Below are 17,962 nucleotides of genomic sequence, written 5' to 3'. Positions count from 1 at the left end.
CTCTGAAATGTTTCCTTTCCATTTCTTATATTTTCAGCCGGGCATTGTATGGTTGCATCCAAGATCAAGAGAGACAACCTTGTACCAGATCAAAGTCAACAACTTCTGTGAGTAAAAGTTTTCTTTCCCAGTTTCTTACTTTCTTTGGATATCTCATGAATATCAGAGACCGGCACGGTTGGCCTAGTGGTAAGGCGTCCGCCCCGTGATCGGGAGGTCGTGGGTTCGAACCCCGGCCGGGTCATACCTAAGACTTTAAAATTGGCAATCTAGTGGCTGCTCCGCCTGGCGTCTGGCATTATGGGGTTAGTGCTAGGACTGGTTGGTCCGGTGTCAGAATAATGTGACTGGGTGAGACATGAAGCCTGTGCTGCGACTTCTGTCTTGTGTGTGGCGCACGTTATATGTCAAAGCAGCACCGCCCTGATATGGCCCTTCGTGGTCGGCTGGGCGTTAAGCCGCAAACAAACAAATGAATATCAGAGATAGCCAAATCCGAACATTTTAACTCGCCAGCCAGGCAAGTAACTGCAAGAGAGTCACTAGCCAGCCAGAAATTTTGCTGGCCTGGTGCATGCCAAAGTTGCTCCATCTGATTTGAAACTCGATATTACAACCGAAAATGTTGCATTTGACCAGAATTTTCACTGGCCAGCTGGGTGAGTTGCCAGGCGGTTTCTACTAGCCCGGGGGATTTTTTACTCCCACCTGGCGACCGGGCGGACGATTTGGCCATCCCTGAATATTAGAGCTAAAAAAAGACAGAACCATGAGGGTGTCTTCTTCTTCTTCTTCTTCTTCTTCTTCGTTCGTGAGCTGAAACTCCCACGTACACTCGTGTTTTTTGCACGAGTGGAATTTTACGTGTATGACCGTTTTTTACCCCGCCATTTAGGCAGCCATACGCCGTTTTCGGAGGAAGCATGCTGGGTATTTTTGTGTTTCTATAACCCACCGAACTCTGACATGGATTACAGGATCTTTTTCGTGCGCACTTGGTTTTGTGCTTGCATGTACACACGGGGGTGTTCGAACACCGAGGAGAGTCTGCACACAAAGTTGACTCTGAGAAATAAATCTCTCGCCGAACGTGGGGACGAACTCACGCTGACAGCGGCCAACTGGATACAAATCCAGCGCGCTACCGACTAAGCTACATCCCCGCCCATGAGGGTGTCAAAGTACCTAAACTCATGCAGCTGTCAAGCTTTGGAGTGATTCACGTCTTGTTACTGAGCAAGGTTGTAAGTAGCCCATGGTGCAGCAGACATCCTGAACATACAGTGGAACCCCCCTTTTAAGACCCCCCAGGGCGGGGATGTAGCTCAGTCGGTAGCGCGCTGGATTTGTATCCAGTTGGCCGCTATCAGCATGAGTTCGTCCCCACGTTCGGCGAGAGATTTATTTCTCAGAGTCAATTTTGTGTGCAGACTCTCCTCGGTGTCCGAACACCCCCGTGTGTACACGCAAGCACAAGACCAAGTGCGCACGAAAAAGATCCTGTAATCCATGTCAGAGTTCGGTGGGTTATAGAAACACGAAAATACCCAGCATGCTTCCTCCGAAAACGGAGTTTGGCTGCCTAAATGGCGGGGTAAAAAAACGGTCATACACGTAAAATTCCACTCGTGCAAAAAACACGAGTGTACGTGGGAGTTTCAGCCCACGAACGCAGAAGAAGAAGACCCCCCCAAAAAAAATCTGATCAAAATTGGGTCTTAAAAGGGAGGGAGTCTTAAAATGGAGGGGAATTTGCAGAGGTTGTGAACAGAATGTCTGAAAAAGAAGGGTCTTAAAGGGAGGAAGTCTTTAACTAGGGGGTCTTAAAAGGGGGGTTCCACTGTACTGAGACAGGCTTAGATATGCAAGAGCATAGATGTGTGAATGCTGCACTCTGGTACACACCACACCACAGCCACCTGCTCTAAGTCAGGTTGATTGAATCTAAGGGAACAAGGGCTTCCATATGTCAGTCAGTCACACATTTCTTGTTTTAATTGTCTGATCACATTTTGCTCATTCTTTAGACGTGAAAATCACTGCAACCTAAGGCAATCTGATCTGATACGAAATTGGGATGTAGCTATAGCTGCCATGCTGATTTTTGCTGGTTTTGTTGTTATTTTTGTTTTTTTGTTTTATGACTGGCATTTTTCCTGTTTGTGCAGAATGTGGAAGTGGATATCAGTTGCCGCTGGTATGGTGGCCATTACCAGCATAGTTATCAACATATGGCTGACCTTCATGGGCAGAAGTTCACGTCGACGCCCACCGCGTAACAGACGGCACCGTGCAGCTCGCAGCACCGCTTCCTTACTTAACCACGTATCTGAGAAAGACAGTAGAGAACTAGTGCCCTTGCGTGGTGGAGCAGGGGAGGAGGATGTATGGACAGATTCATCCGATGAACCCGATGAAGAGACATCTTTTTTTGAAAAGCCACCTTCACAGAAACTGCCAGGCAGTAGATGATACATGAAAACAGGGTACCATTAAATCCAAAAACAAAGAGACTGCCAATGTTCCCAAATTCAGAACAAGTCGCATAAGGCGAAATTACTACATTTAGTCAAGCTGTGGAACTCACAGAATGAAATTGAATGTAGTCCGCCGCTAGTGCAAAAGGCAGTGAAAGTGACGAGCCTGTTTGGCGCGGTAGCGGTTGCGCTGTGCTTCATAGCACGTTTTACTGTACCTCTCTTCGTTTTAACTTTCTGAGCGTGTTTTTAATCCAAACATATCATATCTATATGTTTCTGGAATCAGGAACCGACAAGGAATAAGATGAAAGTGTTTTTAAATTGATTTCGAAAATTTAATTTTGATCATAATTTTTAATTTTTTTAATTTTCAGAGCTTGTTTTTAATCCAAATATAACATATTTATATGTTTTTGGAATCAGAAAATGATGAAGAATAAGATGAACGTAAATTTGGATCGTTTTATAAACAATTATTTTTTTTTACAATTTTCAGATTTTTAATGACCAAAGTCATTAATTAATTTTTAAGCCACCAAGCTGAAATGCAATACCGAAGTCCGGCCTTCGTCGAAGATTGCTTGGCCAAAATTTCAATCAATTTGATTGAAAAATGAGGGTGTGACAGTGCCGCCTCAACTTTTACAAAAAGCCGGATATGACGTCATCAAAGACATTTATCGAAAAAATGAAAAAAATTTCCGGGGATATCATACCCAGGAACTCTCATGTCGAATTTCATAAAGATCGGTCCAGTAGTTTACTCTGAATCGCTCTACACACACACACACACATACACACATACACCATGACCCTCGTCTCGATTCCCCCTCTATGTTAAAACATTTAGTCAAAACTTGACTAAATGTAATAAAAAACCAAGAACATTGTTGGAACGTTTGTTATTGACAAAACAATACGTTACAGTCACAAATATATCGACCCAAGGTAACATTAATTTATGATTAAATGTTGATCTTACAAGAGCTTTTAACTTGCCACTTGGTTACTGTCATGCTAATCATGTTTTGGTGGCACATTCCAGAATTAGCCATGTGGATATGTTGTCAAATACTGAAAGAAAAGCGGACGTTTGAGATTCATTCTGTGTGATGATAAACCTCACATGTGGCTAAATCTGGATCTTGCCGTTTTGGTGTTTCTTGGTTCTTGTTGGTTTTGTGCTCTTCCAGGAATAGCAGGTAAAAATTGAATCATGTGTGACAGTGGTATGAGTGGCAACAGTATTAGGGGAAAAACAGGAGTCTTGTTAATTCCTTGATTATAGTTGCAAGAAAGTTCGTTACAAGGATTCTGTAAGGGAAACTGGTTTTATTTACACTTGCTCTCCGCTCATACATTTCTACCGGCACGGTTGGCCTAGTGGTAAGGCGTCCGCCCCGTGATGGGAGGTCGTGGGTTCGAACCCCGGCCGGGTCATACCTAACACTTTAAAATTGGCAATCTAGTGGCTGCTCCGCCTGGCGTCTGGCATTATGGGGTTAGTGCTAGGACTGGTTGGTCCGGTGTCAGAATAATGTGACTGTGTGAGACATGAAGCCTGTGCTGCGACTTCTGTCTTGTGTGTGGCGCACGTTAAATGTCAAAGCAGCACCGCCCTGATATGGCCCTTCGTGGTCGGCTGGGCGTTAAGCAAACAAACAAGCAAAAAAACAAGTCGCGTAAGGCGAAAATACAATATTTAGTCAAGTAGCTGTCGAACTCACAGAATGAAACTGAACGCAATGCCATTTTTCAGCAAGACCGTATACTCGTAGCATCGTCAGTCCACCGCTCATGGCAAAGGCAGTGAAATTGACAAGAAGAAGGGGTAGTAGTTGCGCTAAGGATAGCACGTTTTTTTGTACCTCTCTTTGTTTTAACTTTCTGAGCGTGTTTTTAATCCAAACATATCATATCTATATGTTTTTGGAATCAGGAACCGACAAGGAATAAGATGAAAGTGTTTTTAAATTGATTTCGACAATTTAATTTTGATAATAATTTTTATATATTTAATTTTCAGAGCTTGTTTTTAATCCAAATATAACATATTTATATGTTTTTGGAATCAGAAAATGATGGAGAATAAGATGAACGTAAATTTGGATCGTTTTATAAATTTTTTTTTTTTTTACAATTTTCAGATTTTTAATGACCAAAGTCATTAATTAATTTTTAAGCCACCAAGCTGAAATGCAATGCCGAAGTCCGGGCTTTGTCGAAGATTACTTGACCAAACTTTCAACCAATTTGGTTGAAAAATGAGGGCGTGACAGTGCCGCCTCAACTTTCACGAAAAGCCGGATATGACGTCATCAAAGACATTTATCAAAAAAATGAAAAAAACGTTCGGGGATTTCATACCCAGGAACTCTCATGTCAAATTTCATAAAGATCGGTCCAGTAGTTTAGTCTGAATCGCTCTACACACACACACAGACAGACAGACAGACACACGCACATACACCACGACCCTCGTTTCGATTCCCCCTCGATGTTAAAATATTTAGTCAAAACTTGACTAAATATAAAAACAGCTCGGCAACGAATGCAGCTAGCTCAGCTGAGCAGTAGTGCAGTAGATGTTTGGCTCTGCTTGAATCTTCATTCCATGTACGGTTTAGGAGAAAAAGGTTTACTTGAAGAGAAGATGTCTCGTTGGATTAATAGGGGAAGAATGTTTCAGGCAGAGCCTTTTTTTCAGTGTGGAAGTGTTAAAGGCACACTCCAGTTTGGCTCACCATCTGAGATCTGGCCAGGGTTTTACATGGTATGTATAAGCCCATCGTCCGTTTGGTCACAATTACCATACAAAAATGAAAATCCTGGGTGTTGTCTGTGCATGGTTGGAATTTTTGTATGAATTGATTTTGTAAAAGCCAGCACTGTATTTGCTTTTTGACAAATCAATTCACCAGAAAATTCTAACTCACCACAGCAGGCAGGGTGTTGATTTTGGTAAGTGGAGGGATGGTTATATCCCACGTCAAAGGCTGGCCAAATATGAGTTGGTGAGTCTTTTATTTGATTTGTGTGAAAGCCCAATGTGTGAATTTTTCCATGCAAAATGTATTAGTATGGGAGAAAAACACGGCATAATTATTACTGTTGCGTAAGCGCCACAATGAAAAACGTGTCAGGGACTTTTTTTAATGCCTCAAATATATGCATAAGTAGTACGTTAACATGATCCATGACTCTATTTAACAATAAACATACATCTCCAGCATTAAAAGGACTAAAAATGCATTTCACAAAAAATGGTAGCCAGCTTTGGAGAATAGCACAGTTGCACGGAGGTGCAACCATCTTCAATTTTTTATTGTGTGTGAACTACAGCTCTGAAAGTTGTGAACAAATGTATTCTGGCATTATAAGAATAAAGACGCAAAATATTTCCTTTTGCAACAATTTACCTCCTAACATTTTACTCTTCTCTTGGACTTGGGCAATATTTTTCTTACATTTTGAACACTTTCAATGGTGTAAATTTTGTCTGTCTACTGTGTGTTGTACGTATTTTTCTCTGTGACTGTTTTTTCTGTACTTGTTTTTGATATTTTATCTGCACTCTGTAAGTCTCTCTGCTATGTGCGCCCCCCCCCCCCCCCCCCCCTTTGTCAGTTAATAACTTGTCCACATCCAGACACCCCCCTCCAACCCCCCTCCCCGTTACTCCAAACCTTCCTTCCCCCCATCTATCCACTCTGACTTCCGGGTTTCTATCTTGTTGTCTCTACGTGCATCTATAATTGTGTTTTATATCTGTCTTTATCTACTTCTTCTGCATTGTGGTTTGGGACATTTTGGTGGCAGTGGGTGTTTTTTCTTGAAACATTTTGATGTTATCCCATTTCCCCTCTTTCCCCGTCGCGATATAACCTTGAATGGTTGAAAACGACGTTAAACACCAAATAAAGAAAGTAAGAAAGATTTTGATGTTACATTTTCCACAGACATGTCTTGTTCAGTTCCTTTTTCTTGTAAGGATATGGTTCACATTGATTAAGTTGGATAAAAATGCAAATTTGAAAGGATCAGTTGGGGCGTGTGCGTGTGTGTGTCTGTCAGACTGCCTGCCCATCTGTCGTCATGTGCATCTGTGTGTGCGTGTGTTTGTGTGCGAGTATATATGTGTTACCAAGGCAATCATGTTTTGAGAAGTTCACTGCAATTTACCCGATGCTCCCCAGCATGTTGTAAGAGGCGACTAACGGATTCTGTTTCTCCTTTTACCCTTGTTAAGTGTTTCTTGTATAGAATATAGTCAATGTTTGTAAAGATTTTAGTCAAGCAGTATGTAAGAAATGTTGAGTCCTTTGTATTGGAAACTTGCATTCTCCCAGTAGGGTCATGCATTGTACTACGTTGCAAGCCCCTGGAGCAATTTTTTGATTGGTGCTTTTGTGAACAAGAAAAAATTAACAAGTGGCTCTATCCCATCTCCTCCCTTTCCCCGTCGCGATATTACCTTGAACGGTTGAAAACGACGTTAAACACCAAATAAAGAAAGAAAACATTGACAAAAAATGCATACCAGCCATCAGCAGGAATGTAACATTTATATCTATGTATCTGTGTGTGCATGTTTGTGAGGCTGTAGTGGTGTTTTGCATAAATGTGTGCGTGTGTGGCGGGGGGGGGGGGGGGGGGGGGGTCTTCCCATGAAATAAAACATCTTGTAGCTATTGGTGATATTTTTCAGGTAAATGTTGTGCGGGTTCAGGTCCCGAAATCCAGTAGTTGACAGGTAGCTTGTATGATTCAAGCACTTTGTTTAGTCTCATGTTTTCATAATCTCTTTCATTCCCATTGGTTGGAAAATAATTTATGTGTATTACTGCGTCACCGACTTTACGTCTTCTTTGTAGAAGAACACAGATGTAGTGACTTCCAAATTATGTGACACATTTTGAGGAGAAGTGGTTATGAACGGTTGTTTACTTTTTGCTCTAAGCAATTTCTTTTGGACATACTAATGGTATTACACTGTTGATGGCGCCATACAAAGAACAAGAATGTTGCGTGTGTTTGTCTGCGTGTGTGTATGAGAGAGAGAAAGAGAGAGAGAGAGAAATGGAGAATGAGAGAAGAAGTTTTGTTGATAATTCTGTGATATTATTCACGTGACTGCCTTATCATTCAAGTGCTTGCAATAAATCTTTGCATTTGATTCATTATTATTACTTGATTTTATGGACAAGATTGGGGCTTGGTTGGTTGGTTGGTTGGTTGATTGGTTATTTGTTGTCTTTTGTCATGCTAATTAACCCCCCCCCCCACACACACACACACACACTTGTATGTTTTTAGTAGTCTTTGTTGCTGTAAAAATAAAATGAGAAAAGATGCCAGATTTGCTACAGACTCTGATGTCTCCTTTGACATACCTAGATCTGTGATTTTTTGTTGTTGTTGTTTGTTCATGGGCTGAAACTCCCACGGCTTTTACGTGTATGACCGTTTTTACCCCGCCATTTAGGCAGCCATACGCCGCTTTCGGAGGAAGCATGCTGGGTATTTTCGTGTTTCTATAACCCACCGAACTCTGACATGGATTACAGGATCTTTTTCGTGCGTACTTGGTCTTGTGCTTGCGTGTACGCACGGGGGGTGTTCGGACACCGAGGAGAGTCTGCACACAAAGTTGACTCTGAGAATTAAATCTCTCGCCGAACGTGGGGACAAACTCACGCTGACAGCGGCCAACTGGATACAAATCCAGCGCGCTACCGACTGAGCTACATCCCTGCCCTAGATCTGTGATCAAAACAAAACAAAAACCTTCAGTATAAAAGAGAGAATCTTAAACAAATGAGGCAGCCAGCTTTTTAAGATTTCAAAAACAAAGGGGAGTAAGCGCTCTAAATGCAAATGACATATATGTGACCCTCCACCTCGTAATGAGTCGCATGTCACCTTTCATGATTTTCATATTTTTACATTTTCCTAAAGAGTCTTTTATGCTCTATGCATTGGTGAAAATCGTTTTAGAAAAGAGCGAAAACTATTTGAGTTATAAGCCGGTACCAGGTACTAAGGTGACCCACACACTGTTACCAGACACTCCCCGGACTTATATTAAGCCTAGCGCAGAACAGTGGTGGAGGGTCACATATATATATGCAATAAAGTAAGCAAAATTTATATGAAACCAACCTCCTGCCACCCGCGAGAATAACAAGCATTGAAAGGAACAAAACTTTCATCCTACAATGCCACCCAAGTGCAGATTTTTGCTTGGTTTTGTTCTGAACTTTTTTTATTCAGGCAAATTGTAAAACATGTTAGTTTGAACACTGACTTTGGTTAGAGGTGGAAGAGCCCAGTAACTAATCCCAATACTGTCACATAAAACAAGCATATTTGGTTTTGATGAAAAAGTTTCTTTATTTTTTTTTGTTGCATTCTCAAAGTATCCTAACTACATCATGTAAAATATGGATGTACTGTACATGTATATCTGAATATATTACAATGGTACCATTTACTGTGCTGCACATCTTGAAGCCATTTTAGACAATGTTCAGAAATAACTTTGTAAGGGGTATTAATTGCTGTGGAAGAGTTTCCCCCCTTTAAAAGAGTTGAGGGAGTGAAGGGGGGGGGGGGGGGGGAGCACAGCTCAGCTGGAGTCCAGCCTGGAGCAATTTCTGTGTCACAGTGAACGAAGAGCTCCATTGTGCATGTTATGCCATGTCCGCTTGATATGATGCTTTTTCTGTCAAAACTATGGTCATCAGAGCTCACTGTTTAATGCTGCCGTGATGGCTTCCCTCCAGTCATCAGAGTGTTTGCCTCACTGTTTCAAAGGGGCACAACTCTTCTACAACCAAAGCTTAAGGAGGGTAAATGAGGTTGAGAGCTGCGTCGGTCGGGCTTTGCCCTCGGAACCGCTACAGCAGCCGGGTTGGTCTAGACTGAAAATAAGCAGCCCCGGCCCGGCCCTTTTTGATCCTTCTTTTTTTTGTCATCGCTGGTGCCGTTTGGGGCCCAAGGACTGTTATGCCGGGGTGGAAGTAGAGATAAGCGCCTACTTCCCAAGAAATGCTCCATATGGCTTCGTGTCTCCAAACACCTCTGACAGTCAAATCCAGCTCCTGGCCTTCACGTGGCGGGCCCTGTCTTCGACTAACAGGAGAAGGGATGCAGGCGGGTCACTGGCGCCTTAAAACCAGCTGCTTCGGGCAGATGGGGCTCGTTAACCTTGGATGGTCGCTCATCTAGGAGAAGGACAACTCCGATCTCAAAACCCGCACTGCCTTGTGTGCGCCTTGGGAAAGGCAAAGGCTACGAGAAGGAAAACTTCGACGTCAAACCCGGGTAGAGTGGACTCGACAGCCCAGCAAGGCAGCTACTCTTGGGGAGGAGGCAACCCTGAGTAAGAACCTCAACCACCGAAGACGGAAGACAGCAGCCAACTTGGCGTGGGGAGAAAATCGGCTGTCTACGCTTCCACGATAATATGGCCGTGCAATTATCCTACAACATCGAACGCAGAAGAAGAAGAAGTCATCGCTGGTTTGACCTCTCTTCATCCCAAAAGGGTTAATAATGGCCCTTGTGGGCTTTGGCTACCAACCTTAAGAAGAAGAAGCCACAAGAGAGTGATATCTGCATTTAAATTGTCTATTTTCACGGACCCATTTTAGCTCAGCAGCTTGGTAACCTAGCTGTCACAGACTTTTTCTCACTCTTTTTCACAAAAATCTCTGTCCTTCAGGTTGACTGCCTGGGTCTAAAAGGCCCAATCAGATGCTGTTTCCAGGTGCCTCTGTCCCCCACGACGAATACCTTGATGTTCTGGGAATTTGGGTGACAACACTTGTAGTAGAAAAGCTGCAGGAGAACATGGAGAGGCAGCGATGCCAGCCCCGCGACGAGTCCCCACAGGTGAAACCACTCCCCGTCGTAGGGCGTGAACCAGTACCACAGACCCAACATCGCAAAACTCTCCGCGTAGAACAACACGTAAAACACCAGGTACTGAATCCTCGAATAACCACCGCTGTAGTTGTTGATGAAACAGAACTGGAACACGTAAGCGTAGACCAAATACTCCAGAAGGCTGATGACGGATCCGTCCCGTTCTTGCAAGAACTGCCAGCAAGCCATGATGAGGCCGTGCGGGATGAGAACGGCTAGGAGCCAGAACTGGAAGACGGAAGCGAAGAGAGCGATGCAGAGCACACGGCCGCCAGTCTCTGCCAGGCGCCAGAGAAAGTCAAAGGCCTGGTGTCTGACGGTGGAGGGTCGATAGCAATCGTCGTCGCTGCTGTTCCTGCGAGACTTGGTGAAGGCGGTGAGTGTGTGTGCCAGGCTGAGCCAGGACGTCACCACGGTCAGTATCCGCCACACGCCTGCACACAATCAGTGGTACTTTCTTTGTCAATGGCTGAATCTGAAGTCGCCCCTTCCCTTCAATTCCTTCCTCACTCCCCCTCCCCTCACTCCCCCCTCTCCCTCCTCTCACCACGCTCAGCACCCGCCACACACAATCAGTGGTACTTTCTTTGTCAATGGCTGAATCTGAAGTCGCTCCTTCCTCCCCGCCCCCCCCCCCCCCCCCCCTCTTGTCACCAAGCTCTGCTCTCACCACACACCTGCACATGTTCAGTGGCACTTTGTTATCAATGGCAGAATCTGAAGTCATCCCATTCCCTCCTCCCCCCCCTCCCTCCTCCTCTTTTTCTTCCCCCTCCTGTCACCAAGCTCAGCTCTCACCACACACCTGCACACAATCAGTGGCACTTTCGTTGTCAATGGCAGAATATAAAGTCGCCCCTTCACCTCTCTCCCTCCTCCCCACCACCCCCCCCCCTCCTGTCACCACGCTCAGCACTCACCACACACCTGCACATATTCAGTGGCACTTTCGTTGTCAATAGCAGAATATAAAGTATAAATCTAAATCTGTAGCAACAGTGACACTCCTATGTCCCCCTTGAAAATAGAAGCAATAAAATCGGGGCATAAGTTTAGTTAGGCAAAGCAGATAGCCCATTAAAACAAATGGAGAGGCCACCAAAAGCATATATTCATATGATACAAGATGACAGCAGTCAGTCCCTACATAGACAGCTATCAAAATCTCACAAGGGTCAAGTCCTGTTGATAGGAACAAGGAAGTAAACTTCAACCAAGCTCTTGTGACAGGGGGAACTAACAGAGACTATAGACTCTGGAACTACTGCGTCAACCTACCACAACTTGAATCCAAAGTACATTCCTCAGTATACATGTACTGGACAAAATTAGGAGCTCTGCCATCCATCAACCAAAAGATTCAACACCAACCACACACACACACACACACACACACACACATACATACACACACAAAGAGAGAGAGAGAGAGAGAGAGAGAGAGAGAGAGAGAGAAAGAAGGCACACACAAATAAGGGTAATAGCAAACTGCATGGCACTCAGGTCTAAAAAAAAACAAGTCGCGTAAGGCGAAAATACAATATTTAGTCAAGTAGCTGCCATTTTTCAGCAAGACCGTATACTCGTAGCATCGTCAGTCCACCGCTCATGGCAAAGGCAGTGAAATTGACAAGAAGAGCGGGGTAGTAGTTACGCTAAGAAGGATAGCACGCTTTTCTGTACCTCTCTTTGTTTTAACTTTCTGAGTGTGTTTTTAATCCAAACATATCATATCTATATGTTTTTGGAATCAGGAACCGACAAGGAATAAGATGAAAGTGTTTTTAAATTGATTTGGACAATTTAATTTTGATAATAATTTTTATATATTTAATTTTCAGAGCTTGTTTTTAATCCGAATATAACATATTTATATGTTTTTGGAATCAGCAAATGATGGAGAATAAGATAAACGTAAATTTGGATCGTTTTATAAAAAATTTTTTTTTTTTACAATTTTCAGATTTTTAATGACCAAAGTCATTAATTAATTTTTAAGCCACCAAGCTGAAATGCAATACCGAACCCCAGGCTTCGTCGAAGATTACTTGACCAAAATTTCAACCAATTTGGTTGAAAAATGAGGGCGTGACAGTGCCGCCTCAACTTTCACGAAAAGCCGGATATGACGTCATCAAAGACATTTATCAAAAAAATGAAAAAAACGTTCGGGGATTTCATACCCAGGAACTCTCATGTCAAATTTCATAAAGATCGGTCCAGTAGTTTAGTCTGAATCGCTCTACACACACACAGACACACAGACACACGCACATACACCACGACCCTCGTTTCGATTCCCCCTCGATGTTAAAATATTTAGTCAAAACTTGACTAAATATAAAAAACAATGTTAAAACACGCCATTTATCCTACCTTCCATCCCCTGTATCGGAGGCCTGTTGACGACCATCACATAGAGCTGGAACACAAGCTGAGGAGCGGCCTCCAGGCAAGCCTCGAACAGCCGGAGGAAGGCGTTGTTCATGTGATGGTTCTTCATCCTGCACATGTACTTCTCTCTGTCTTTGCACCTTTTTCTGCGACTCTTGCACCCGTTGTAGATGTACTCCACAGTGCTAGAAAACAAAACAAAATGCAAAACGAACTACATAGTAATAACATTTGCACGTGTTTATCATCATACTTCGTTTATATATATATATATATGCTTTGTTTTTAAGATATTCCTCTCTTTTCTTTTCTTCCCAATTTCAAGTTTTTAGAGTCTGCCACTTTAGCTTTGTCTTGAGATTCTCTCCCTTTCAAAACAAAACTTTCACTTTTTTAGCAGCGGGAAGGGGGGGGGGGGGGGTGTTATGCTCAAAACAGAAGAACTGTACCACATGACAAATGGGACGCTGGACTTGATGTGCGGTGATGAAATGTTCATAGTTCTACAGTGGAACACCCCCTTTCAATTGTAACCCTCCACAAATCTGAGTCGCATTTTATAAAGGAGCGAGTCTTCAAGGTCCTTGTCTACATTTTTATACCGAAATCGCCATTTGACCATTAAAATGCAGAGTCTATTATCTACAAATATCAGCAATACACTGGCCCAAAATTCATTGTAGTATTCCAGCGTAGTTCTCATAGTAGGATATCCTTATTTGGAAAATGCCAAGCGCAAAACTCCTCTCAAATCCCGTGCATTTCGTGCGTTTAAAAAAAAGCGTGGACAGCGCTCCAGTCAGTGTCAAACTGTTGCTGCACTTGTTTGGGCGTGGCTATAAGCATAGTGACATGAATTTGATTGGTCAGTATTTTTAGGCAAAGCACATGTTCTCAGCAAACAGAAAACAAAATATTGGAAGCGGGAGTCACGCTACCCAAAAATAATATATTTTTTTACATATTTTTTTTTTCCTATAACTTTTTTCCCCATGGTTCATTCATCATTTGACATAATTTTGTATCGAAATCTAACCATAAGATTATTGAAAAAAAGCAAAAATGTAGACGACCACCTTTAAAATGGGGATACATTTAGGCTGAGGTCATGAACAAAAAGTCTTAGAAAACAGGGTCTAAAACGGGAGGAAGTCTTCTATTTTTTTGTGGGGGTGGGGAGGCTGAAAAGGGGGGGTTCAACGTTCTGTACTCACTTGACAATGGGCCCTAGCATGAGGAGAGTGCAGAGCAGCCTGACGAACCAGACGCTGGCCGGAGCAGCATAGGTGTCGTCCTTGTCGCGTTTGAGACGGACGTACTCCTTCACCCCGTAGCCAACGCTCACCACATAGGCTAGCATGACGAAGGAGAGCGTCACACCTCCGTACCGCACGTCCCCGTCCAACAGGAACTGCACGGCCAGACGCAGGTCCGTGTAGATGTCCACGGCGTAGAGAGCTGCCCCGGCGAGGCAGAAAGGGACGTCGTACCATTGGAACACGAAGCGCTTGCTCTCTGGCTCCGTCTCTTCCGAGCAGATACCGCAGCAGCAACTACACATGCACGTGTTGCAAGTCGATGTGGATGCATTGTCCTGTTCGGCCGCGACCTCTGCGGTGCGGGTTGTGCAGCTTTGGTCTCCAGAGTATGCATCGCCAGCGTACCGCAAGTCAGCGAGCTCAGTTTGATGAACATCGTCATTTTTGCTGAAGGGTCTGCTGTTATGATTGTTAGTGCTACCGTTGTTCACAGATCCTTCAACTGATGTATTGACCTGTTCGGCCGCGGCCGCGGTGCGGGTCGTGCAGCTTTTGTCTCCTGAGAATGCATCACGAGCATACCGCAAATCAGTGAGCTCAGTTTGATGAACATCGTCATTTGTGTTGGAGGGTCTGCTGTTATGATTTGCAGTGCTACCGTTGTTCACAGAGCCTTCAACTGAAATCCCAGTCTGACCATCTCTTTTCTCGATGTCACAGTCTTCCGCCCCAGCTGCCATGCTGCTTACATCTTGTTGTCCGTTACCACATGGGTGGGCTGGTTTTGCAGCTTGCAGCGGTGTGGAACAATCCATGTCGTACTGTCATGAAGTCAACTTAAAGGCTGACATAGTCCTATTTAATTAGTTTAATTACTTCCAGGGCTTTTCCCATCGTTGCGGGGATGTATACATTTAAGCTTCCTGCAAAGTTTTAGGTTTGAAGTCCTTACCAATTACGAGAAATAATTAATTCTTTATTGCATTGTTTAGCAACAGTTCTCCAGGACTTGGGCTATTTTTAGAACCAAAGATGGCGTTTGAGACTGTTCTGTTTACATTCGACACTATCAACACCCCTTTGCAATACTGAAATATTTTTTCTGTGTTCGAAAGCTACAGCCAATCGTTATTATATCCCCTTTGGTACAGTTTTATAACATTATTGGCACATGTAAACAATATGAATTAATTAATGAACGCTACGAATATGGCAGCCTTTAAAGTAGGGGAAGGGCTCCTAATATGGACCGGCTCCTAATATGGACCACCTTCTGTTCTGACAAACTAACGGCGCTAGAGCGCTCAAAAAAGTTTTATTCGCTGTATTCACCCTCTCTGGATAACTTGCACATGTCAAAACAGTTGCAGAAACAGAAATCTCAAAACCGTTAGGCTTTTTCTCTTTTTTTCACTTTTGGCAGCGTTCACTCTAAATTTGCCGCCTAAAACGGACTCGTTTCTGTCCACAGCCAAAGCTTTTATCACACAAAAATTGCTATATATGACAGCTAAAACCGTATTTGTTACATTTTAGCAGTGTTGACCCCGAGTTTGTACTGCAAACAAAAAATAATAGCAAAATCTCAAAGTATGTGCGAGTCCCCTAATATGGACCACCTTCAACAAATCGAAGAAAATAAAAGCTAAAGGCTATTTTCATTCATTCATTAGGAAGCTTGCTGGAAATAACCTATAACTAGCCCTCGAGATTAAAAAAAAATGCAACAAAAAGTCTTCTTTTCGTGGAAGTTGATAATTTCACTTATTTTCACTCTGTTTTTGATAAGCTTCTTTAGTTTCCTGGTGTCCTTCAAATAATGCTCTCATCAACCCGAAACAGATAAATCTAGAGCATATTTTAATTAGGCTGACTTGTACACAAAGTTGTATCATGTTATTTTAAAATATAGGGGGCTTTTTACAGTGATTCGTGAAGGCCGCTTCACTGGTCCATATTAGGCGCCCAGGCTCCTAATATGGACCCTTTGTGATTTTTTCTGTATTTAATTTTTGCTGAATGTCTATCAAAGCTATTTCACTCTAATTAGGCCTAACGGTTTACCTAAGAGAGAAGGACTACCAAACACAAAATGAAACTTCTTCGCAAGAAAACAAGCTAGTTATCAGCATGAAACAAAAAGTGGTCCATATTAGGAGCCCTTCCCCTATGCTTAAGCCTGTCCTTTAACTGGGGGAAGTCTACTACGCGAAGAATGAAGCTGGCTGCGCGAAGCTTTAGCACTGATGTTTCGGTAAAAAGACTTCGCGAAGTCGACTTCGGGTTCAAATAAAGGACGTTAAATTAAATTGTGCCTTGTATTTCTGTCGGAGATACGCCCTTCACTTTCAGTACAGCTAACCTTATGACGGGTCTGCAGCCGACCTGGCTACGTCATTTTACATCCTGGTTTGCCTGCCATGTCAGTGGTAGTGTTTGAGAGCGTCGACCTTCTTCCGTTTAGGTCAATAAGCCAGATTGAATCACTTACAGAATAGAAATTATATGCGCAGTCATATATTGCAATAATACGCTTTTTGTCTCAGTGCCGGATAACGCAGATGTCCAATCGAGGCGAAAGGATCGAATTTGTGTCATTACCCCCTCCGGCTCCGCGTCCTTTATAATTGTGTAATCTCAAGATGTACACTAATAACTCAAATTGCAATCAAACTTCAAGCTTATCATCTTCACTGCCTTCCTTTCACCTTGTTGTGCCCCGATGGTCGTTCCTCGTGGCAAAATTGTATAGGCATAGATAAAAATGTCCACCAAATACCCGTGTGACTTGGAATAAAGGCCGTGAAATGTGAATGCTCGCCCTAATAGGCTTGAGGTTTGCTGGCCGATGTAAATGCGTGATATATTGTGTAAAAAATTCCATCTCACACGGCAGAAATTAATATTGTAAAGCGCATTGAGCATATATATGATTATGCGCTATAGCAAATGTCCATTATTATTATTATTATTATTATTATTATACAATTTTGCCAGGAAAGACCCTTTTGTCAATCGTGGGATCTTTAACGTGCACACCCCAATGTAGTGTACACAGGCATGAGACCAAGGGTAGGGCGGATGGTGGCGAGAGGTGAAGGGACAGGGAATGTTTGCAGTACCGTGTGCCGGGCTGGGAGCAGTGCCCGCCAATGGTTAGCTCAGGTACCGTCGCGACAGACGCGCCTTAGTTCTATGTAGGAAAATGCAGCGCGCTATTCTGGCCATTTGGCCAACTGTCGTCCTCGTCTGTAAGGCAGACTGGTACCAAGAGGTGTAAGTTACGCCCGCCTTCAGGCTCAGGCATTTTCAAACGCTCGACCCAAGACTATACACGAAGGGACCTCGATTTTTCGTCTCATCCGAAAGACTAGCACTTGAATCCACCTCCTAGGTTAGGAAAGGGGGGAGAAAATTGCTAACGCCCTGACCCAGGGTCGAACTCGCAACCTCTCGCTTCCGAGCGCAAGTGCGTTACCACTCGGCCACCCAGTCGTTACCACTCGGCCACCCAGTCGTTACCACTCGGCCACCCAGTTGTTACCACTCGGCCACCCAGTCCTTGAACAGTTTTAATTGTTTGGAAAGTTTCAAATTATTCTAAGTAATTATAGTCAGTGTCGTGCCGCGTGGTTTTTACATTTAGTCAAGTTTTGACTAAATGTTTTGCGTAGAGGGGGGAATCGAGACGAGGGTCGTGGTGTATGTGTGTGTGTGTGTGTGTGTGTGTGTGTGTGTGTGTGTGTGTGTGTGTGTGTGTGTGTGTGTGTGTGTCTGTCTGTCTGTCTGTCTGTCTGTGTGTGTGTAGAGAAATTCAGAGTAAACTACTGGACCGATCTTTATGAAATTTGACATGAGAGTTCCTGAGTATGATATCCCAAGACGTTTTTTTTAATTTTT

General features: G+C 43.4%; 1 protein-coding gene and 1 long non-coding RNA gene across 2 annotated transcripts; one reads left to right on the top strand and one right to left on the bottom strand.

Moving 5' to 3' along the window:
• The first annotated feature begins 36 nt into the window (after positions 1–36).
• On the top strand, positions 37–2,540 carry LOC138955807 (uncharacterized). The gene is made up of 2 exons (XR_011452376.1): positions 37–107; positions 2,169–2,540. It is a non-coding gene; the product is annotated as an uncharacterized lncRNA (long non-coding RNA).
• A 7,454-nt stretch (positions 2,541–9,994) lies between these two features.
• Positions 9,995–14,969, bottom strand: LOC138955806 (XK-related protein 6-like). Its single transcript, XM_070327334.1, has 3 exons — positions 14,018–14,969; positions 12,786–12,988; positions 9,995–10,843 (listed from the first exon to the last, which is right to left on the bottom strand). Exons 1-3 carry the CDS (start codon positions 14,875–14,877, stop codon positions 10,203–10,205), a joined length of 1,704 nt encoding a protein of 567 aa, XP_070183435.1. The 5' UTR covers positions 14,878–14,969; the 3' UTR covers positions 9,995–10,202.
• Positions 14,970–17,962: the final 2,993 nt, after the last annotated feature.

The sequence above is a fragment of the Littorina saxatilis genome, unplaced genomic scaffold (genome assembly GCF_037325665.1).
Source record: "Littorina saxatilis isolate snail1 unplaced genomic scaffold, US_GU_Lsax_2.0 scaffold_1878, whole genome shotgun sequence".
Taxonomy (NCBI): Eukaryota; Metazoa; Mollusca; class Gastropoda; order Littorinimorpha; family Littorinidae; genus Littorina; species Littorina saxatilis.
This window is presented reverse-complemented; position numbering and strand designations above follow the sequence as displayed.

Coding starts and splice junctions, on each gene's coding strand:
- LOC138955806 (XM_070327334.1), bottom strand. CDS start 14,877: ATGGATTGTTCCACACCGCTGCAAGCTGCAAAACCAGCCCACCCATGT. Junction 12,989..14,017: donor ATGCTAGGGCCCATTGTCAA/GTGAGTACAGAA, acceptor TTTGTTTTCTAG/CACTGTGGAGTACATCTACA. Junction 10,844..12,785: donor TCCGATACAGGGGATGGAAG/GTAGGATAAATG, acceptor GATTGTGTGCAG/GCGTGTGGCGGATACTGACC.